The sequence below is a fragment of the Leguminivora glycinivorella genome, chromosome 2 (assembly GCF_023078275.1).
Source record: "Leguminivora glycinivorella isolate SPB_JAAS2020 chromosome 2, LegGlyc_1.1, whole genome shotgun sequence".
Lineage (NCBI taxonomy): Eukaryota > Metazoa > Arthropoda > Insecta > Lepidoptera > Tortricidae > Leguminivora > Leguminivora glycinivorella.
In genome coordinates this window covers 6,899,255-6,918,441 of record NC_062972.1, presented here as the reverse complement: position 1 = coordinate 6,918,441, position 19,187 = coordinate 6,899,255, and the positions used below count along the sequence as shown (strand labels likewise).

Below are 19,187 nucleotides of genomic sequence, written 5' to 3'. Positions count from 1 at the left end.
TATTGCAACGCCGCCGCCTTGGTGATGTTGACGGTAGTAAGATGCCGCGAAGTCGTACCCGTCGATGGAAATCGAATCCTTCTGCATTAATGAGATCCAGGTCTCTGATAGACAGGCTATGTCGACGTTTTCATCTCGTAGGAATGTCTCTATGATATCACATTTGTTTTTAAGGCTTTGCGTATTCTGAATCAATATTTTGAATTCATGTGCGAAAGGAATTACGCGTGCCGCTGTTATTCGTTTCTGAGTAGGGTGGAGGAGTCAATGTAGGTATTGTTTCACTATTTATTGCTTTTTGAGTGTCGTCTGATTTGTTCCTTGTTATCTCGAGTTTGGAAGTATCCCTTTCAATATAGCTGTTATGTTCTGGGAGGAATTCTTTTCCATTTATGTAAAGTTTATTTTGCCTTATAATAGCGTAATGTCCTTCCCGGCGAGCTTTCACGAGTTCGGTTTTAAGGTGTCGTCTGTGATCCAGCTCCGTACTGTCCATAAACATAGAAACAGCAAATCCCGTATTCCTAAACAAATGGGAATTTTCAAGTATGTAATTTGTCATTCGCTTGCTTAGCAGTTCTATTTGTAGGGGGCGACGATATCCTTTTTTTCCTATCCGTGAAACTCCTTCAATGAAACCGTTTATATTTATGTTTAGCAAGTTGTAGAATACATCATCAAGTCGGTGGCATAACTCCGTCTCCGTTTCATATTTATGCTCATCCATTCCGAAAAAGACGATTTTTCTACTGTTTTTTTCATTGCTTATTTTTGGACATTGAATTTTCTCATTTAATTTAAGAAGTTCACGTTTTAATTCTAGATTTTCCTTCTGTATTTTCTCAATTATGGTAGTTGCATTATTTATCTCTGTTTTTAAGAACTCTTGTTGTGTATTTATGGTGTTTATTTTTGCTTCAACATCCTGTTTTAATCTTAATTTTGCGATAGTGTCGGGTGATAAGTATGGGAATGTGGTTATTCAAGTGTTGCGGTTTGTTCGTAGTTTGGGAAACATTACCGTCTACTCATCTGTCGTTTTAATTGACCCCGTTTATCCATTAATTACATGTTACATTTTAGAATGAGTCATTTATTTTTAGAGATTTAAAATCTAGGTTTTGCAAAGACTACATGATCAGCGATCACCAATGATACCAATGTGATCACAGATAACACAATCAGTCACACAAAAATGTTTTGGGTAGGTAAGTTATGGAAACTTGGGCTCATAACCTATTAATGATTTCCGCGGTATACATACACGAGATTAATTACACACCTACTTTATGAATGAACTCCACTTATATTTATTAGGTAGGTTGCGGCTAAGGTGGGTGTTTTATGTTTATGTGACATGTGAGCAATGTGACAAATTGACAATACATTGTGATATTTACGGATAGGTAGTGCACCTACCTTTCATCGTCGGAGAATTCCATTAAGCCAAACCGATTAGATTTTAGGCTTTCCCTGGCTTAAAAACCGGTTTTTTTGTTTTAGTGGCCCGTCGACGTCGGAAAGAGAGCCGGCCGCGGCGGCAGCGGACCACCTTCTCCGCTCACCAGACCCTCAGGCTCGAGTTGGAGTACGCGAGGGGCGAATACGTCGCCAGGGCACGGAGGTACTTAGTAGAGGAGATAGCGTTTGGGGTCATAATAATTCCCACAGAAACGAAGTTTGGTTTTTTTAGTTCTTTGTGTTTGTCTTTTTGACAATCTATTAAAAATATAGTAAAAAAATGCGTTTTTTCGACTGTGAAAAAAAAACCCAAAATTTTAATATCGTCTCTGGTATCAACTTATAGGGAATTAGGCACTGGTCCCACTGCGAGCTAGTAAGCTATGAGCTATCGGCTATAAAAACGAACAAAAGATAAGCACTCCCGTGCAAATAAAAGAGACACGGCGATATTGATAGCTCACCGCTGGGCAAGTAACTATAAACATTAGGCGGCAAAAAAATTAATACCGTTGATGTTTAGCAAAAATATAACAATTTTCCACTATTTTGATCAAATAAAAACTGTCCAAGTGTCATTTCAATCATCATCATATCGCCCACTGCTCTTCTAGTACGCCACTTGTCCTGGTCCTGAGCTAGTCTCATCCAGTTCCAGTCATTTCAATACAATTTCCGAAGATGCAAAATTTTGAGTTACCTATGTTAGGTACATTATTGCCTACCTACTTTTATTTATATTCTAACCTGTCGCCGTATGACGACACACTTGGTGGGTGATATAACTGATCTGCTCCTAACTGCTACGATGCGAGGAGGGAGAGGGAATATGAATACTATACCTAAGTGTGTTTTTTTTTATGGGATAGGAGGCAAACGAGCAGACAGGTCGCCTGATGGTAAGCGATCACCGCCGACCATGGACACCCGTAACACCAGAGGTGTTGGAGGTGCGTTGCCGGCCTTTAAGATGGGTGTACGCTCTTTTCTTGAAGATTTGAAGGTCGTATCGGTCCGGAAATACCGCAGGCGACAATTCATTCCACAGTTTAGCTGTGCGGGGCAGTTTTCCATGTTGTGTTGTTATCATTGTTCTTGTTTTTCCTTTCAGGTGTGAACTTGCAACAGCGTTGTCTTTGAGCGAGACACAAGTTAAAATTTGGTTCCAAAATAGAAGAGCTAAAGACAAAAGAATCGAAAAGGCTCATCTAGATCAACAATACAGGTAAAGTTAGTTGGCTAAAAGTTCTTTGAAAATTTAGTCAAAAGCGCCTAGCCTTTAATCCTTTTCCAGACACAGTAGGCACTTACGATTTATTTACCAGATACTAGAATAGCAACATTGCACACTGACATTTTATCCCGCCAGGCGGCGCCTGTGCAAGTGCCAAAGTCATTGATATGCGAGAGAAAAAAATATAATTGTCTCGCTCTCACTGAAACTGAAATTCGTTATCTGTGCAATGGCTTAATAAGGTGGCGCCATCTGTCATAACTTTTGAGTGTGCCACCTCATTAGAATAGGCTACTTGCCTCCTAGTCAAATCAGCTTCTCTTTAAGAACTGTCAAAACAAATTTGAACGACTTGCTAATATGGAATTTATATGAAATCGAATTGTGTGACGTCACGGTCAACTCAGTTACTTTATATATTTACCCGACTTATTAACCCTTAAATGCATGAATTTTTCTTTTAACGAGATATTAATATATGTGATAGACAATGGTTTTCTGACTCTGGGAAAAATAATAAAAAAAATATTTAAAATCGGTTTTTATACTAAATCATTGTTAGAAGTTAAATAGGCCAAATCTTATTTATATAAATATACCGTAATTCGTAAGTTTTATTTTAAAAAACTGACTACTATTAAAAAGGTACACTATTTGTGAAACCTCTATGATAAAATGTTTAAACATAAACTTATTACGAACTCCAAAAAAATCTGCCTAAATCACATACCTCAGAGACATTTTGAGTAACGCCAGAGACACCAAAAATGTCGGTCAAAAAGTTGATTCGCCCACCTACTAACAATCGCCAACGTCCTGTTTTTTCACACTTTTCCGCCATTTCATTTTAATCCTTAAATAATAAATCATTATATTATTTAATGTATTTAATTGTTTATTCAATAAAAATAAATAATGAATAATAATTAAGCAATAAATGTGATTTTGGATAGCTACATATCGAGCACGGGCCATCAAATATATGATGCATATATACATCACCATGCATTTAATGGTTAAATAGACATTGGATTTAAAAATAACTTCTATCCATATACGTTGTTCTTATAATTATCTGATGTTTTATTTCGTGCATGGTATAAAATATTGTATTTTAACTACAGTCAAGTTCCCTATGATTCCAATGATTAGTTTTACAAATGGGGGAAAGTCATTATTGATACCCGAGCCAGCGAAAGATTACTGACAATATTCGAAACGTGAAATATTGAGCGTTGCGAGGGTTTCAAGGGACGAAGTGAAACAAATTTGAACAGAATGCTTTTATCGGTATTTTATTCCAGACAACTGGCAGCGGCTTCAGGGCATGTTCCCTGCGGTGCTGCCCCCCTACTGCCCGCCACCTTGCCCCTGCCTGCCGCCGCAACAGACACAACCCCTTCATAAATAGTTGGAAATTAATCAACGGGTACCTAAAGCCTGACCTAATCAGGTCAACTAAACCTAACCACATTTAATGTGAATCTATTCAGGACAAGAGGACAAGGATTTTGATAATCATTTCATCGGAGTTTGACGTTTAAATAGTGCACCGGCAAGTCTATCAAAATTGTTGCAAACTTATCTTTGACTAACTCTAGGTATCGCGCACTGAACTACGCGTAGGTATGGGACCCATATACAGGTACCTACGGTGTATAAATGGGTCCTAAACCTGTACGGTAATTCATAGATAAGATATAGACATCTAGTATAAGCAAGGTAATATAACTCTGCAAACATTCTAGATTTTAGTAAAATGTATAGAAAGAAACGTTAAACTTTCGTGAGACATATTCAAAGCGGTGTCCGTCAGGATGCGCGGTGCCTCCAAAATTGGCCCGAAACATGTCGCCGCAGTAGCGACATAATAACGTGAGTACAACCGTCGATTCATTAAATATTTAAAAGTATTTATCTAAATTATGTTTACTTCATTCAAATTTAGAACGCTTGCAGATTTCTTACCTAGTGTAAGTAGGTAGTGTAGGTAGGTATTATGAAGTAGAAAATAAAAGAGTTAAATTGTTGAAATATATTTATTTGTGAAAAGTCAACTTACCATGGCCTTTTCCACGAGGAATGCTCGTCCGCATGTAGAAGAGTCCATGGAAAACAGTTTTTATTTAATATATTGCACACAGACATATGTAAGAGGAATCTACATTAACAGTGTAGGTAAAATTGAGAAAAACAAACGCAAACAAATAGACATTTTACACTTAACTATAAATTGGGGTTAAACGCGCAAATAACATTCTTAGCCAGAAAGTTTTTATTGACTAGCATGTCGAATATTTGTGAACAATCTTGTAATTTTAAATATTTAAGTTATAAAATAACAATTCCATGCAACAATGCAATAAATATTTTCTTTACATATTGACAACTTCACGTACAGTTTATTATAGGTAGTTATTGCCATATAAATTATAATCACATTAATTCTGAATGTGTAACGAGTTGCACCTAAGCAACTGTTATAATCCTTTGGAATGTCAATTTAAATCTAGTCCTAGCATTCTGAGCGTTAAAATTTAAAATAAAATATAACCCACGACTTTATATTAAACACTAATAAAGTCAAATTCAATTTGTTTTTTTTTCTCACTTATGAACTAGAAACGTAACAGCATCAAGCCACAGCTTTTACATAAATCGCCTGGTTGCAAATAACGTCTTATGCGGACGGCTGGTGCGAAAGATACCTGTCTAAAATCCGTGCATTACAGACACTGTGACACGTTAAAAATGTAAAAACTGTGATTTTACTTTTACACTCTCAATACTGGAAATGCAAAATACAATATCCTTTTAATATTGACTTTCATATACACCAGACTATAACGATGGAATGAGACATTACTTTATGAGCCCCTATATATTTTTTGTAATTCATTTTCTCATAATTTCATTTAATACTTTTGATACCATCAATATTTATAATATTATTTGATAATCTGATCAATGCCATGAAGAATCAAGGCAAGTGAGCAAATTTCCAAAATGTCCGGTGTCAGGAAATAGATATTTCAGTGAACCTTGTATATTGCAATTCTAGTATTAAAAGAATAAAAGCATCGAGTGCTAAACGACTATTACAATCTTACAAATAGGAAAAAAGAATCTATTGCCTACACAGTACCTTATTGTGAACCAACCTTACTTGAAGAAAAAAATGTAAAATGACTATGTAACTGTAGTCACTTGGTAAAGTCCGCTTGTCCCTCACTAGCTAGCTGACGCCTGGCCTACCTTCCCGTCTAACATTCTGCCTGCCTAGCTTCAACTAAGCGCAACTTGATACCTACGCATTGAAAAATATCATTATGAGTAACATGGACAGTATGTGTCGTGTATTGAGTCAGTCAGTTTGTTTACTGTTATGTCATATTATAAAAAATACTGCTTGGACTAAAATAAAGCTCACTTAAGTCTATAAAATTAGACCAGTCTCGCCCAAGGCGTAAATCGTCAATCTTTGTCTTGATTTAAATGTCAGCCACAATTTTGTACTTTACGTTCTGTTATTTAGGTTCTTATTCACTGGAACGCGGATACGCGTAAGTGAGTAGGTATCGAGTTCTACAATGTGTGGGCGAGCATTGTCGTGTAAGAAAAAAACTTTAGCATGCTGTGGACGATTCTGACAGATTTTTTGGTTTAAATTTTCAAGCTGATTACAGTATACTGATGCGGTAACAGTCATTCCACTTGGTAGGAGTTCCCAGTGAATAATACCATGAATATCCCACCAAACGGACAGCATAACTTTTTTCGGGTGAGGCTCTGTTTTTGGTGCCTCTATTCCTTTTTCGTTTGGAGCTAGCCACTGACGGTTGCGTGTGTGATTTATATATAAGACCCATTTTTCATCTCCAGTGATAAAATGGTCCAACCAGTTGAATGTGCGGCGAAAAGACAGAGATTGTATGCAGATATCGGCACGGCGGTTTAGTTGATGTCTATCAAGTTCGTGCGGTATCCAAACACTGTATTTGTAGTTTTTTCCCAACTCGTGTAAATGTGTTTCTATGGTGACATGAGAGCAGCCTAACTCGGTAGCAAGAGTACGACTCGTTAGCCTCGAATTAATTAATTAAAAGATTACAGACACGGATTTATGTTCCGAACACGGCACGAAGTTACAGGCCATAAAGTATAAAATAAGAGGCCCAGCAACACCGGCAGCATACCGCACGGAACCATAATTCTGCTTCACATGAATGTGGTGTATTAATGGTGGCTCCACACGTTTGGCAAATATGGGCAAACAAAAAAACAAGCATAAAAACGTGTGGATAGGCGTCTGACTATTTATGTTTGGCAGTGATCGGTATTGCTGTTTGTTTTTGCACAAATCAATGTTTGATTAAGTGGCACGTTCGGTTTGCCGAGGTATGTTTGCAAACACCAAGCACGTGGAGCCACCTCCACAACAAAGTTCGTGTTCGTTTGGTAGCGTTCGGCACGTGTTTACAAACGCGTAGTCACCATAAGAAGTTTGCGAGCTAGTAGGTATTAGGTAATTATAAAAATATCTGTCCCTATCACTAGTTTTGTTTTAAATCAAGACAAAAATAGAAGAGAACGTCGGGCTACGAGATATAAATAAGGTTGATACTCACAAGAGGACTAGAAGCGGCGCTGGTTGCCGGCGGGCGCGCCGGCGTTGGCGCCGGCGTTGGCGCCGCCCATGCTGCTGTAGCCCGTGGCGTACCCGCCGCCGCCGCCGCTGCCGCCTGCACATATACATACATGGTTACACTACCTAAATAGCGGAAATATAACCTAACCACAAAATTATTTTTTTAAAAACCCCCGACCGCGACATAGTAGACCGATTTTCATGAAACATGGCTAAGAACACTCCCAACTAACTCAGCTTTCAGACAAAAAAACTAAATCTAAATCGGTTCGTCCGTTCGGGAGCTACGATGCCACAGACAGACACACACACAGACAGACAGACAGACAGACAGACACGTCAAACTTATAACACCCCGTCGTTTTTGCGTCGGGGGTTAAAAATGGAAATATCTCAAATGTCTGGCGTCTTGTGCCTTTGTAAATTCGCACATAGGTGTGACAGGGAAGAATCATGTCAAACTTGGTTCATGTTAGGCCATTTGTAAACAAACCACTTTACGACTTTTTATGTTACACTGTAATATTCGCTCACACCTCTTGCAAAAAATGAACACATGAAAAGCTTAACTTTTATAGATTAGTGCACTTGCTGTGTCTACATAAATTTACCTTGATTATAAGGCTGAGCACGAGAAGTGTTATAATTAGCCCGCATAGGCCCTCCCGAGTAGTTCTGCTGGTAGCCGGCGCCGAAGCTCTGGGCCTGGCCCCAGCCGCCCTGGTCTCCATAGCCCTGGTTGCCCCAACCACCTTGGTTGCTGGTGTCCCACGGGTTCTGGTTACCCCATCCTCCTTGACCATATCCCCCTGAAATAATGCGATCATTGAATGAGAACTAAGAATATATAGTTCAATAAATAATAGTGGTCTATTTTTAAAAACCGGCCAAGAGCGTCTCGGGCCACGCTCGTGTAGGGTTCCGTAGTTTTCCGTTTTTTTCTCAAAATCTACTGAACCTATCAAGTTCAAAACAATTTTCCTAGAAAGTCTTAAAGTTCTACATTTGTGATTTTTTCATATTTTTTTAAACATATGGTTCAAAAGTTAGAGGGGGACACACACTTTTTTTTCCTTTAGGAGCGATTATTTCCTTAAATATTAATATTATCAAAAAACGATTTTAGTAAACCCTTGTTCATTTTTAAATACCTATCCAACAATCTATCACACGTTAGGGTTGAAATGAAAAAAAAAAAAAATCACTGCCGTGGCGTGGGGGGGTACCCTAAAAAAAACATTTTTCCACTTTTTATTTTTGCACTTTGTCGGCGTGATTAATATACATATTGGTACCAAATTTCAGCTTTCTTGTGCTAACGGTTACTGAGATTATCCGCGGACGGACGGACGGCCTGACGGACGGACAGACAGACAATGCGAAACTATAAGGGTTCCTAGTTGACTACGGAACCCTAAAAAGTGCCTGCTATGAATGCTATGATTAAATTGATTAAATATACTTATACAAAATTAAAAAGGATTTTTTTTTTAATGAACTTAATTTTGAGAGCAAATTAACCTAGAGTGGCAACATCTTAATCAGTAGCTTTTAGAAATTAATTGTATTTGATCTAAAGAATATTCCCTTAAAGTTAACGGAATTCAATAAAAACAGGTTGTATAATGTAGGAAGGATGTCAAAGTCACTTCAAATACACTTCAAATGCACCTTTATTATATTTATGTAAGATATCAATTATCAATCCTACATCCGATATCGAATCGGATAACGCGAAAATACAGTCACCTTGATTGCCCCAGTCCTGGTTGTCGCCGCCGCGGTTCCAGGCGCCGCCGCCGCCGCCCCCTCGGCCGCCGCGCGCGCCGCCGCGCCCGCCGCCGCCCGCGGGCCCGCCCGCCATCTCCGACTTCGACAGAGCCTTCTTCACGTCCAAGTGACGCCCCTTTATGTTGTGGTTCGGCTGCACTGTAACCGTTCAATGCTCCCTGTCACATCTGGCAGCTAACACGGCAGGTATACTATACACTGTGTGAAACTTGTGGCCTATGATTTATAAATATATTTCACTACGACTGCCCGGTGTACTGCTTAGAGAATAAATATTTAATCTTAAGTGTATTTCTGTATAGAAAAGAAATATAAAAACTACTTACGACATATCCTATCCACAGGGTCATAGTCATCAAACTCGATGAAGCCGAAACCCCTCTTTTTGCCGGTGTCCTTTTCAGTCACTAAACTGACGGACACAATGTTGCCATACGGGCTAAAATATTCCTTCAAATCCTCTTCTTCAATATCTTGCTTTAGGCCTCCGACAAAAAGCTTTTTAACCGTGGCACTAGCATCGGGTCTCTTGATTTCTTCCCTTGGTACTGCTCGTTTAGGTTCCACAATCCTAAATAATTATATAATATATTAAAAGATGATTTACATGACATCATTCATTATCAATAGGCACGAATAGTTGTATTATTTACAATTAATGTGTTAGCTAGATTGGCTTCAGCTGGTATCAGGGGCTGAGACAATATCCATATCAATTGTGTCGCTTAACTTCAAACCTGGGTAAATGCATTCTGCTTTAAGGTTGAATATACATATAAAAATAGTGTCGCTTAACTTCAAACCTGAGTAAATCCATTCTGCTTTAAGGTTGAATATACAGGGTGTATTTTGATAGCAGGTCAGTAAGGGCAGCTATGAGATGCCGTAGTCCTAGGTGAAAATGGTCTAAGAGGACCATCTATCGATTTCAAATTGATGAAAAATGGCATATACAGATTTTGGGAAAATTTTTCCCAAAATCTGTATATGCCATTTTTCATACAAGATACAAGGATACAAGGACAGGATACAGGGTACAGGGCATTTTTGACAAACTTTTTTTTCTGACGCCAATCGATCCCATTCCTATCAAGGATCAAAAGCTTGTATGGGACCAAAAATAAATTTCCGGCTAGAAAAGTCACAAATCGCGAAAAACTTTTCCCATACAATTTGTATGAATTTTTATTTTCCGCTTGGTGTTTTTATGATGCCAATCGATTCCATTCCTATTCAGTATCGATAGTTTCTTTAGGCTCAACTTGCGGTAATGTACCAAAGAGCCACAAATTGGAGAAAACTTTTTCGATATTTTCCCCATAGTAAAATGTAGCCATTGATTTGTGGGTTTTTAGTGCATTGCCGTGAGTTGACCCCAAGCAAGTATTGATAGTGATACTGAATAGGAATGGAATCGATTGGCATCAAAAAAACACCATGCGAAAAAAAAATTTTTTTCATACAAATTGTATGGGAAAAGTTTTTCGCAACTTGTGACTTTTCTAGCCGGAAATTTTTTTTGGTCCCATACAAGCTTTTGATCCTGGATAGGAATGGGATAGATTGGCGTCAAAAAAAAGTTTGTCAAAAATGCCCTTTTTCTCGCACCCTGTATGTTTTTTCCAAAATCTGTAAATGCCATTTTTCATCAATTTGAAATCGATGGATGGTCCCCTTAGACCATTTTCACGTAGGACTACGGCATCTCATAGCTGCCCTTACTGACCAGCTATCAAAATACATATAAAAATATTCAACCTTATAGCAGAATGGATTTACCCAGTTTTGAAGTTAAGCGACACAATTATCTCTAGGCATAAGCAACATTATAGACGTAAAAATTTAAATATTTAAATATACACATGTATTGACATTAATATTGCGATTTGGTGACATGTTTCAAGTATATGGAAACCCTTCATCAGGCATGACTGCAATAAATTAACATGTGTACATTATCATCCTCCTTACGATTTCCCGACATTTGCCACGGCTCATGGAAGCCTGGGGTCCGCTTTGACAACTAATCCCAAGATTAGGCATAGGCACTAGTTTTACGAAAGTGACTGCCATCTGACCTTCCAACCCGAAGGGTAACTAGGCCGGATTGGGATTAGTCTGGTTTCATGATGTTTTCCTTCACCAAAAAGCGACTGGCAAATATCAAATGACATATCGCACAGTATAAGTTCCGAAAAACTCATCAGTACGAGCTGGGGTTCTAACCTGCAACCTCAGGATCGAAAGTCGCACACTCTTATCGCTAGGGAAGCAGCGCTTTTTTATTTAAATATTAAAGTAACATTGTTGCTATAATGGAAAAGAACCTGGTAAACAAGTTACAGGATACAATTAATAAGTTCAGTGTGAATGAAACGGAATTAAAAAAGAAATTATTTGGTTCATACAATATTCAAATTAGATTGCAAAAACTAAGTACATTGGGTCTATCAAGGTTTAAAAATAATGCCTATTTTAATTCCACCGGCAAAACTGCCTTAAGATGTAAGACGAAAAACAAACTTACCTGCCATCAATTTTATGTGGCCGATTGCTTTGTGCATCATCTACCATTGAAGCTTGGGAGTAAGTTATGAAACCAAACCCTCTTGATCTTTTCGTTTGTGGATCCTTCATAACCACCACGTCTACAATTTCGCCCCATTGCTCGTAAAATTCCTTCAATGATGTATCAGTTGTTCGGTAGTCTAATCCACCGATAAACAGTTTACGCATGTGTTCCGGTTCTTCCTAAGGTATTAATTAAGAAGATAAACAATTAGAATCGTGAACATTCTAGAATATACATTGTTGTAATATGAAACTATAAGGAAATTAAAGAAACTAAAAAATTACTTACGAACTCGTCACCACCACCATTTGGCTTCATGTTGACCTAAAGTGTCTTTCTGTGTTACTAAAATGAACAAGTTCGTGATAATTTAAAACAAATCTCGGTTTTATAAGAAAGCTTTTTATAATTTTAACTGACTAAATTAAATGAAAACGTAAAACTTGATAACGATGACAACAAATTGTAACGTCATTCATTTATTTTTTCTTTGGTTTTTTTTTCTTGTCTATGCCTCTGTGGCATTTGTTTTTTTTACTGCCATTAATTTTACTATATTTGTAGATTTGTAGTTTGTTGGAAATAATCATGAAATAATGTTCATATTGTGTATACATATATTAAAATAAACAGTATTAATTAAATAACTTCAACATTTTTTTCAATATATTATACTCCTTTTGTACTCTATGGATTACTGGGGTAAAGTAATCTTTTCCTTTGGCAATACTGACTATAGTCTGGTTAGTGTTGCCAGACGGGCCCAAAAGTCACCATTTTGGTGACTTTTGGCCCTCCTTGGTGACATGGGAGTTACTTCCGATTTTCAGTCAAATTTGGTGACTTTTTGGGCTAGCTTCAAATGTCACGAATTTTTTTTGGAGAAGTGACAATGTAGTATTGTCTAATACGAAAGTATCGTAGTTTACTAAGCCCAATAGTGTAAAGCCCTTAATTTGACCCGAGCCCGACTTAACATCACAATTCTTCACATCACGACGCAGTCAATCAGTTTGATTGTAATCATTATTTTATGTTAGTGTGATGGTTCATTTTATGAAGTCTGTGCTGTTATGTAATGTTATTTGTACCGCAGAGGTACGACATCAGTTCTTTTGAGCATTTTTAACCGACTTCAAAAGAGGAGGAGGTCGACTGAATGATTTTTTTTGTATGTATGTTACTCGATATCTCAGAAATTCGTGAACCGATTCAATTTTTTTTAAGTAGGTAATGTACATATTTTAAAGACATGACTGTATATTATCTTATACTTTTAAACGAGCAATTCTTGTATATTTATTTATTTATATATAAATTACGATCTCGGAAACCGCTCTAACGATTTCGCTGAAATTTGTTATGTGGGGGTTTTCGGGGGTGAAAAATCGATCTAGCGTAGCCTTAGATCCCGGAAAACGCGAATTTTCGAGTTTTCGTGAGTTTTTCTTTCGCGTTAGTAAACGTAAAATATATAGACTATAGTTGGAAATAGTAATTTTCTGAAGTAGCTAACAAACGACCGCACCGCACCTCGATTTTGGAATTATTTCACGTAAGTGAGAGTGAGAAAGACTTACTTTCTTCTCGCTCTCACTTTCGTAAAAGTTTTGTTGTTTAGGGTTCCGTACCGGAAACCGCCATGTCTGTCTGTCCGTCCGACCGTCCGCGGATAATGTCAGTAACCATCAGTAACCATTTAAGAACATTTTCAACCAATATGTATATCAATCACACCGACAATTTATTCGGGTACCCCCCCCCCCCCCCCCCCCACACGTATTTAAAAATGAATAAGGGCTGTTTACCAAAACCATTTTTTGATAATGCTCATATTTTCGGAAATAATCGCTCCTAAAGTAAAAAAATGTATCCCTCCCCTCTAACTTTTCAACCATAAGTTTAAAAAATATCAAAATAATCACAAAAGTAGATCTTTATAAAACCTTCATAGGAAAATTATTTTGAACTTGATAGGTTGAACAGTTTTTGAGAAAAATACGGGAAAGAACTCGATTCCAGAGAGAGGAAAGACTCCGCCTTAATGGACGCAGTCTCATAAAGGTAGGCTTGTGTCGTTCACGAACTATGAACTGTTAGGAATAAAATCCCATCAATGACCGAAATGAACTGAATCTTTCCGTGGTCTGAGAATCGGTCTTTGCTCATTTAGTTCAGTATAGGATCGGCGAGCGCGAGCGGTTTGGATCGAGAACGAATGTGTGACTGCGCCGACCGAGAGCGAGAGCTACTTAGCAGAGCAACAAATAAAGACAAGTATTCATATTAAACTTCGGTTACCTTTCGGCCCGGAATGTTACTATCTGTGGACTATTCGTATCATTTTGACACTATTCGGTCCCATTCGTTCTGATCTTTCCGACCTCAGTGGTCGCTGGTCTGGCTGAACTAAATGAGCAAAAGACCTAAAAGAGCGAACTAGTTCGTGGGAGCGATTGAACGAGATCGGAGCGCTCCGATCAACGAACGAAACGGCACAAGCCTACATAAAGGTGCGACCACACCGCTGCTTAAAAAACGGCGACGGTACGGAATCGCAGTTACGCATCGTATCCGTACCGCTTTTACCGCACGCTCCCCACACCGCTGCACATAAGTGTGCACAGTCTAAAGCCCGCGCCGCGTCTATATGGCGGAATCGAGCCTCGTCGAATCCCATTCAAAATGTATAAGGACTAGATTCGACGCGCCTCGATCATTAGTGGACGCCAGGCTTTACGCGGATACGAATCGAGTCCTCCATCCATACATTTACTATGAACAGTGAATTCGATTCGACGCGTTGCCAATGGACGCACTCAGGACGTAGTTTCATAATAAATGCTGAAGGCGAATTAATGAATTTCGACTAGTGGACGCCAGCCTTTAGTATTAGTCATTTCCATAATCGAAATCGATCTTAAAGCGCCCTCCACCCACACAGGATGGAGCGAACGCGAGTGTGGTTTCGATACACAGCTAATTCGCGGCTTCGCTTTCGCGCTTTTTGTTGGTTTTTCCACCCGCTTCAAAGGAGGCGCGAAACGCGAACTTGCAAGGCTCCATCGGCATTACACAGTGTTATTTATTGCTCCTGTGTGGAATGAAAATATTAATTTGTTATATTGAGATTATAATTATTATATTTGGAAATCGTAAAATAATTTTACAACAAAAAGAAATGGAAAAACAGGTAAATCCAATATGATGGCATAGATAAATTATTTACAGTTAAACTCGATCAGCTGATGTTATTTCGCCATCTTGGCGAGAATCGAAAAGCGAAATCGTGAAGTCGTCGTAAGTGATTAAATGAATAATATATATATTGATTTAAACTAACACGATATTCTAAAATTATGAATAATATAAATCTATTTCGCACTTTAATACATACGATACTTATTTTGCGGGGAAAATTTATCACCAAATTTCCCTAAAATTGTATATTTTGATATAATGTGGCAACCCCCAAGCCACGCAGGCCGGACGTGCGGAGGTGCGTCGCGATCGATCGACCGCTTTCGAAGTCCACCATTTTCTTTTCTTTTTGGCGTGGCGTCGGTCCGAGGTGGTCGTGTTGAGAACGCCGAAAAGTTGTTATTTGTGTTTTAGATTCATTAAGCTTAAAATTTAGATTAACAGTTTCTCGTAAAGTTATATTTAGCATCAAAATGAGGCCGCAACAAAACGGAGATGACGGTTTTGTAAGTATAATTTATAATGTATCTATTTATATCTGACGGGGCTACGTTATAATGGATTATTTTCTTGTGTCTGTTAAGACTATTACCTGTTTTATTGTGTTAATTTCTGTAACTACCCGTAGTCATTTCGTGAATAATTTTGTGTAGAATCACCTGAATCTCAATCTGTTCAATACTAAACCACGCCGACCATGTCCGCCATTTTGTTGAACGCGCGTCCTACTTTCAGGATGAGCCAGAAGTTCACCGAAAAATCTTCATCGGTGGTCTGAACTACCGTACGTCGGACGAATCTTTGAAGAGTCATTTTGAAAAATGGGGGGAAATAGTCGACGTTGTCGTCATGAAGGACCCCAAGACCAAGAGGTCCCGTGGATTCGGTTTCATTACTTACTCGAAAGCTCATATGGTAGACGACGCGCAAAACAACCGGCCCCATCGTATCGACGGAAGGTATCTATGGCTTTTTTGTACTTCTAAGTAGTTATTGTAGTATTGTTCTAGATAATGCAGTCCAGCTATATAAACGGTTTTTCTACCTTTTATATCGTTTTATGCTGCAAAAAACACAAGACAACACTTGGTGAATGTTCCGTGTAAAATGTGCACGTGGCATTTTCAGTGAGGTCGACAAATTCAACAAAAGCATTTTACTTTAAAAACTATTAGAATAGGGTTTGTGTTAATTGTGTTGTAACTGTTATTCACTTCCACGCGTCCATTGTTACAGGGTGGTTGAGACAAAGCGCGCGGTTGCTCGCCAAGATATTAAAAATCCTGAAGCCGGTGCCACTGTTAAGAAACTGTTTATTGGTGGCATTAAGGATGACCATGATGAGGAACAACTACGAGAATACTTCTCGAGTTACGGAACTGTACAGAATGTTAGCATTGTCACCGACAAAGCGACTGGCAAGAAGCGTGGCTTCGGATTTGTGGAATTTGATGACTATGACCCTGTGGATAAAGTTTGCCGTAAGTGTTTGTCATATTTCATAAAAAAATAACCCACAATCTTGCCCCAGGATGGATTATATATCTAGGTCTGGCTTCTCTAATTGTGGAGATCAACCATTGATTATAAGCTATACTTGTCTACTGATTTAAATGGTATGTCCGGTACGCAAATCAATGTACATTGTCATAGAATCATCATTATTTAGTGATTGTCTTCATTACATTCCTAAATACTTTTTTCTTCTTTACAGTAAATGTCCCTCACAAAATTGGTGGTAAACAATTGGATGTTAAAAAAGCATTGCCCAAGGATGGGTCTGACCAAAGAGGTGGTGGTGGTGGCAGGCAAGGCCAAGGCAGAAATGACAACTGGGGTAATGGAGGTATGTATTCCTTGCTTTGGCATTCTTCATTTCAATATTCGTTTTTTCAATCATTTCAATATTCATTTCAATTTCATATTCTATAGTTTCAAGAAGTAAATATGTAGTAATTTAAATATTTTGTGTGTTCTAGGAGGCTATGGTAACAATCAGGGAGGATGGAATAACTCTAATCCCTGGGATAACAATCAGGGAGGAGGATGGGGAGGAAACCAGGGGGGTGGTGGTTACGGAGGCGGCGGCAACCAACGCGGAGGGGGTAGCTGGGGTGGAAACCAAGACTTTGGCAACTATGGCCAACAAAGCTACAGCGGAGGCCCCACAAGAAATCAGCAGTACAGTAACAATCGTACTACACCATACAACATGAACCAGGGTGGTGGAGGTGGTAGCAGTGGAGGTGGCTATGGCGGCGGCAACTATGGTGGTGGCCAAGGAAGAGGAGGCCGCTTTTAAATACAGGTATGTATTTTTTCATATTGAACTTTATCATTCGTCATAATACTCACTATCAAATTACCCACTATTAAAATCTAAACCTAACTATTTAATTCAAAACTAAATAGGATTTAAATAGTTTTTGTCAGAATTAACAGGTTAAATTTGTTTCACTGAAACCTTACATAGCATTAACATATGAAGCTTAGGAATAGTTAGTCACTCTTGTCTATTTTGGCAAATGGTTCCAATGATAATGCTATGCTGGTAGTGTTAGTATGTTTATTTATGACTGATTAAAGATTTTTTCAATCTCTAGGTTTCGTGCTAAGTACACTAGTAAAGCAGTGTTAACCGTGCTAGTGTAGGCAGTACGCTCCGGAGCACTAGTTACACACCTCATGGTCCACACGCGAGACCACCTAGGAGAAGCCGTCAGGAAAACCTTAGAAATTAGCTGGAGTTCTTGTCTCATTCATAGACTTATGAATTAGAATATTTTAAAATGTGTACTGATCTTTGTAAGTTGGTCTTCTATTTATTGTAGTACTTAGGTACTTACCGTGACATACTTTTAAGGAAATAGCTATGTAAAATGAATTAGAATTACATTTTTTACAGTAATAAAGTACAATCTAGGATAATGTAAGAACTCCCTTTTTAGTAGATGCTAGGTGTATGAGATCAATTAATTTTATTTGACATAGACTATAAAGAATCATGAATCAGACTATTTTTCCTGACTTTTACTCAGTATTAAGTTCTCAATTAGCTGTTAAATGAAAATATAGGCATATAATTAAATCTGTAGGTTAATTTAATGTAAAATAAAATTTAATACAAACTGTAGGGTTGTTTCTTTAGATCTGTAAATATTCCTTTTTATTTATTTTTTATTTAAGATTAAAAATGCGAGAACTTGTAACCTGAATAAAGTCATAGGTGTCTCAACTTGGAAGGAATCTATCGACGTAGCATTGGAGGCGTTCATGAATGACGTAGGTATTGCTATTAGCACCGAAAGAACTGGTAGTTAGGTACATTCCGAAAAAACAATTAACCTAGAGTAACAAGCACTCCTCAAATCTATGCTCTGTTCACCTGTAGCTGATGTAGCTCGGGTGGTACGGAAAGTTATTGGTCAAACTAAAAAAAAATGCTTTAGCCGACGGGAAATAATGTGTGCTACTCTGCGGCGGCGCCACCATAATGAAATTCAACTAATTATATGTTAAAATGATGTTCGTAAGACGTACAGTATGTACGTATAATTTTATGACTGTACCTATAGCGGGAAACGAAATAATGGGCTTTTATTGTGGCGCCGCTGCAGAGGATGCTCTGCAGCGGCGCCACTCAGTTCTCATAGATAGATATGACATCATCTACTTTTTTCTCATGGAAATTGATGTACCAATGCTGTTTATTATGTACGTATTGAAAAAATCACTATAACTTAGTAAATTTATGTACTTTCAGTAATTCCGCATTCCGCCTGAACGGTATGAGCTAGTATGTAAGGAGGTGTACTTACGGGTAAGCGAGAGGGAGATATGTTCCTTCCCGCTCGCTCCCGCGCTCGGCGCGTTTCGTTCTAGGTTTCAATAATTATTATTAAATTTATGCCCCTGTTGTACACTTTGCTTTTTACTTCGATTGCGAGGAATTAATTATATTTTTCTCGGCAATTTACACCACGAAATTGTCGTAAAGCGAAAGAACATAATAGGTACATAAGTTTGATAACCTGTTACTAACTTTGTTTGATAACCTGTTACTACTGGTGGGAACCTATAATTGGCTGTTTGTTACTAGGGTTATATTATCTATCCTGAATTGTAAGCTGTTGGTTCTCCAAATAATAAATAATAAAAATAATAAGATAACTAATTCCCGCCAACTTTTTTTTCAACATGTGATCAGAGTTTCAGACGCTTGGTTTTTTGCCAAGTCAAAATTTTTTTAAACGATAAGTAATCGAATCCTATTTTATTTA

At 38.1% G+C, this 19,187-nt stretch overlaps 3 protein-coding genes across 3 annotated transcripts in view; 2 read left to right on the top strand and 1 right to left on the bottom strand.

Annotated features, from left to right (window-relative positions):
- Positions 1-5,310, top strand: part of LOC125235380 (homeobox protein rough-like) — a 28,839-nt gene extending 23,529 nt beyond the window's left edge. The window contains exons 2-4 of the mRNA XM_048141935.1: positions 1,504-1,624; positions 2,573-2,686; positions 4,000-5,310. Of these exons, the coding sequence (XP_047997892.1) occupies positions 1,504-1,624; positions 2,573-2,686; positions 4,000-4,102 (338 nt within the window). The 3' untranslated portion in view covers positions 4,103-5,310. The remainder of the gene's footprint in view (positions 1-1,503; positions 1,625-2,572; positions 2,687-3,999) is intronic.
- Positions 4,721-12,179, bottom strand: LOC125240052 (heterogeneous nuclear ribonucleoprotein A1, A2/B1 homolog). Its single transcript, XM_048147889.1, has 7 exons — positions 11,995-12,179; positions 11,662-11,885; positions 9,461-9,705; positions 9,093-9,272; positions 7,955-8,152; positions 7,324-7,437; positions 4,721-6,002 (listed from the first exon to the last, which is right to left on the bottom strand). Exons 1-6 carry the CDS (start codon positions 12,022-12,024, stop codon positions 7,331-7,333), a joined length of 984 nt encoding a protein of 327 aa, XP_048003846.1. The 5' UTR covers positions 12,025-12,179; the 3' UTR covers positions 4,721-6,002; positions 7,324-7,330.
- A 3,064-nt stretch (positions 12,180-15,243) lies between these two features.
- On the top strand, positions 15,244-18,038 carry LOC125241635 (heterogeneous nuclear ribonucleoprotein 87F-like). Its single transcript, XM_048150204.1, has 6 exons — positions 15,244-15,413; positions 15,643-15,866; positions 16,144-16,388; positions 16,622-16,753; positions 16,887-17,215; positions 17,511-18,038. Exons 1-5 carry the CDS (start codon positions 15,381-15,383, stop codon positions 17,207-17,209), a joined length of 957 nt encoding a protein of 318 aa, XP_048006161.1. The 5' UTR covers positions 15,244-15,380; the 3' UTR covers positions 17,210-17,215; positions 17,511-18,038.
- The last annotated feature ends 1,149 nt before the right edge of the window (positions 18,039-19,187 follow it).

Excerpts from the sequence above, each read along its gene's own strand:
- LOC125240052 (XM_048147889.1), bottom strand. The coding sequence starts at position 12,024 with ATGAAGCCAAATGGTGGTGGTGACGAGTTC. Across the intron at positions 9,273-9,460 it reads CCCTGTGGATAGGATATGTC|TGCAGCCGAACCACAACATA; the intron begins GTAAGTAGTTTT and ends GAACGGTTACAG. Across the intron at positions 8,153-9,092 it reads CCAGGACTGGGGCAATCAAG|GGGGATATGGTCAAGGAGGA; the intron begins GTGACTGTATTT and ends GCATTATTTCAG.
- LOC125241635 (XM_048150204.1), top strand. The coding sequence starts at position 15,381 with ATGAGGCCGCAACAAAACGGAGATGACGGTTTT. Across the intron at positions 15,414-15,642 it reads AAAACGGAGATGACGGTTTT|GATGAGCCAGAAGTTCACCG; the intron begins GTAAGTATAATT and ends TCCTACTTTCAG. Across the intron at positions 15,867-16,143 it reads CCCCATCGTATCGACGGAAG|GGTGGTTGAGACAAAGCGCG; the intron begins GTATCTATGGCT and ends CCATTGTTACAG.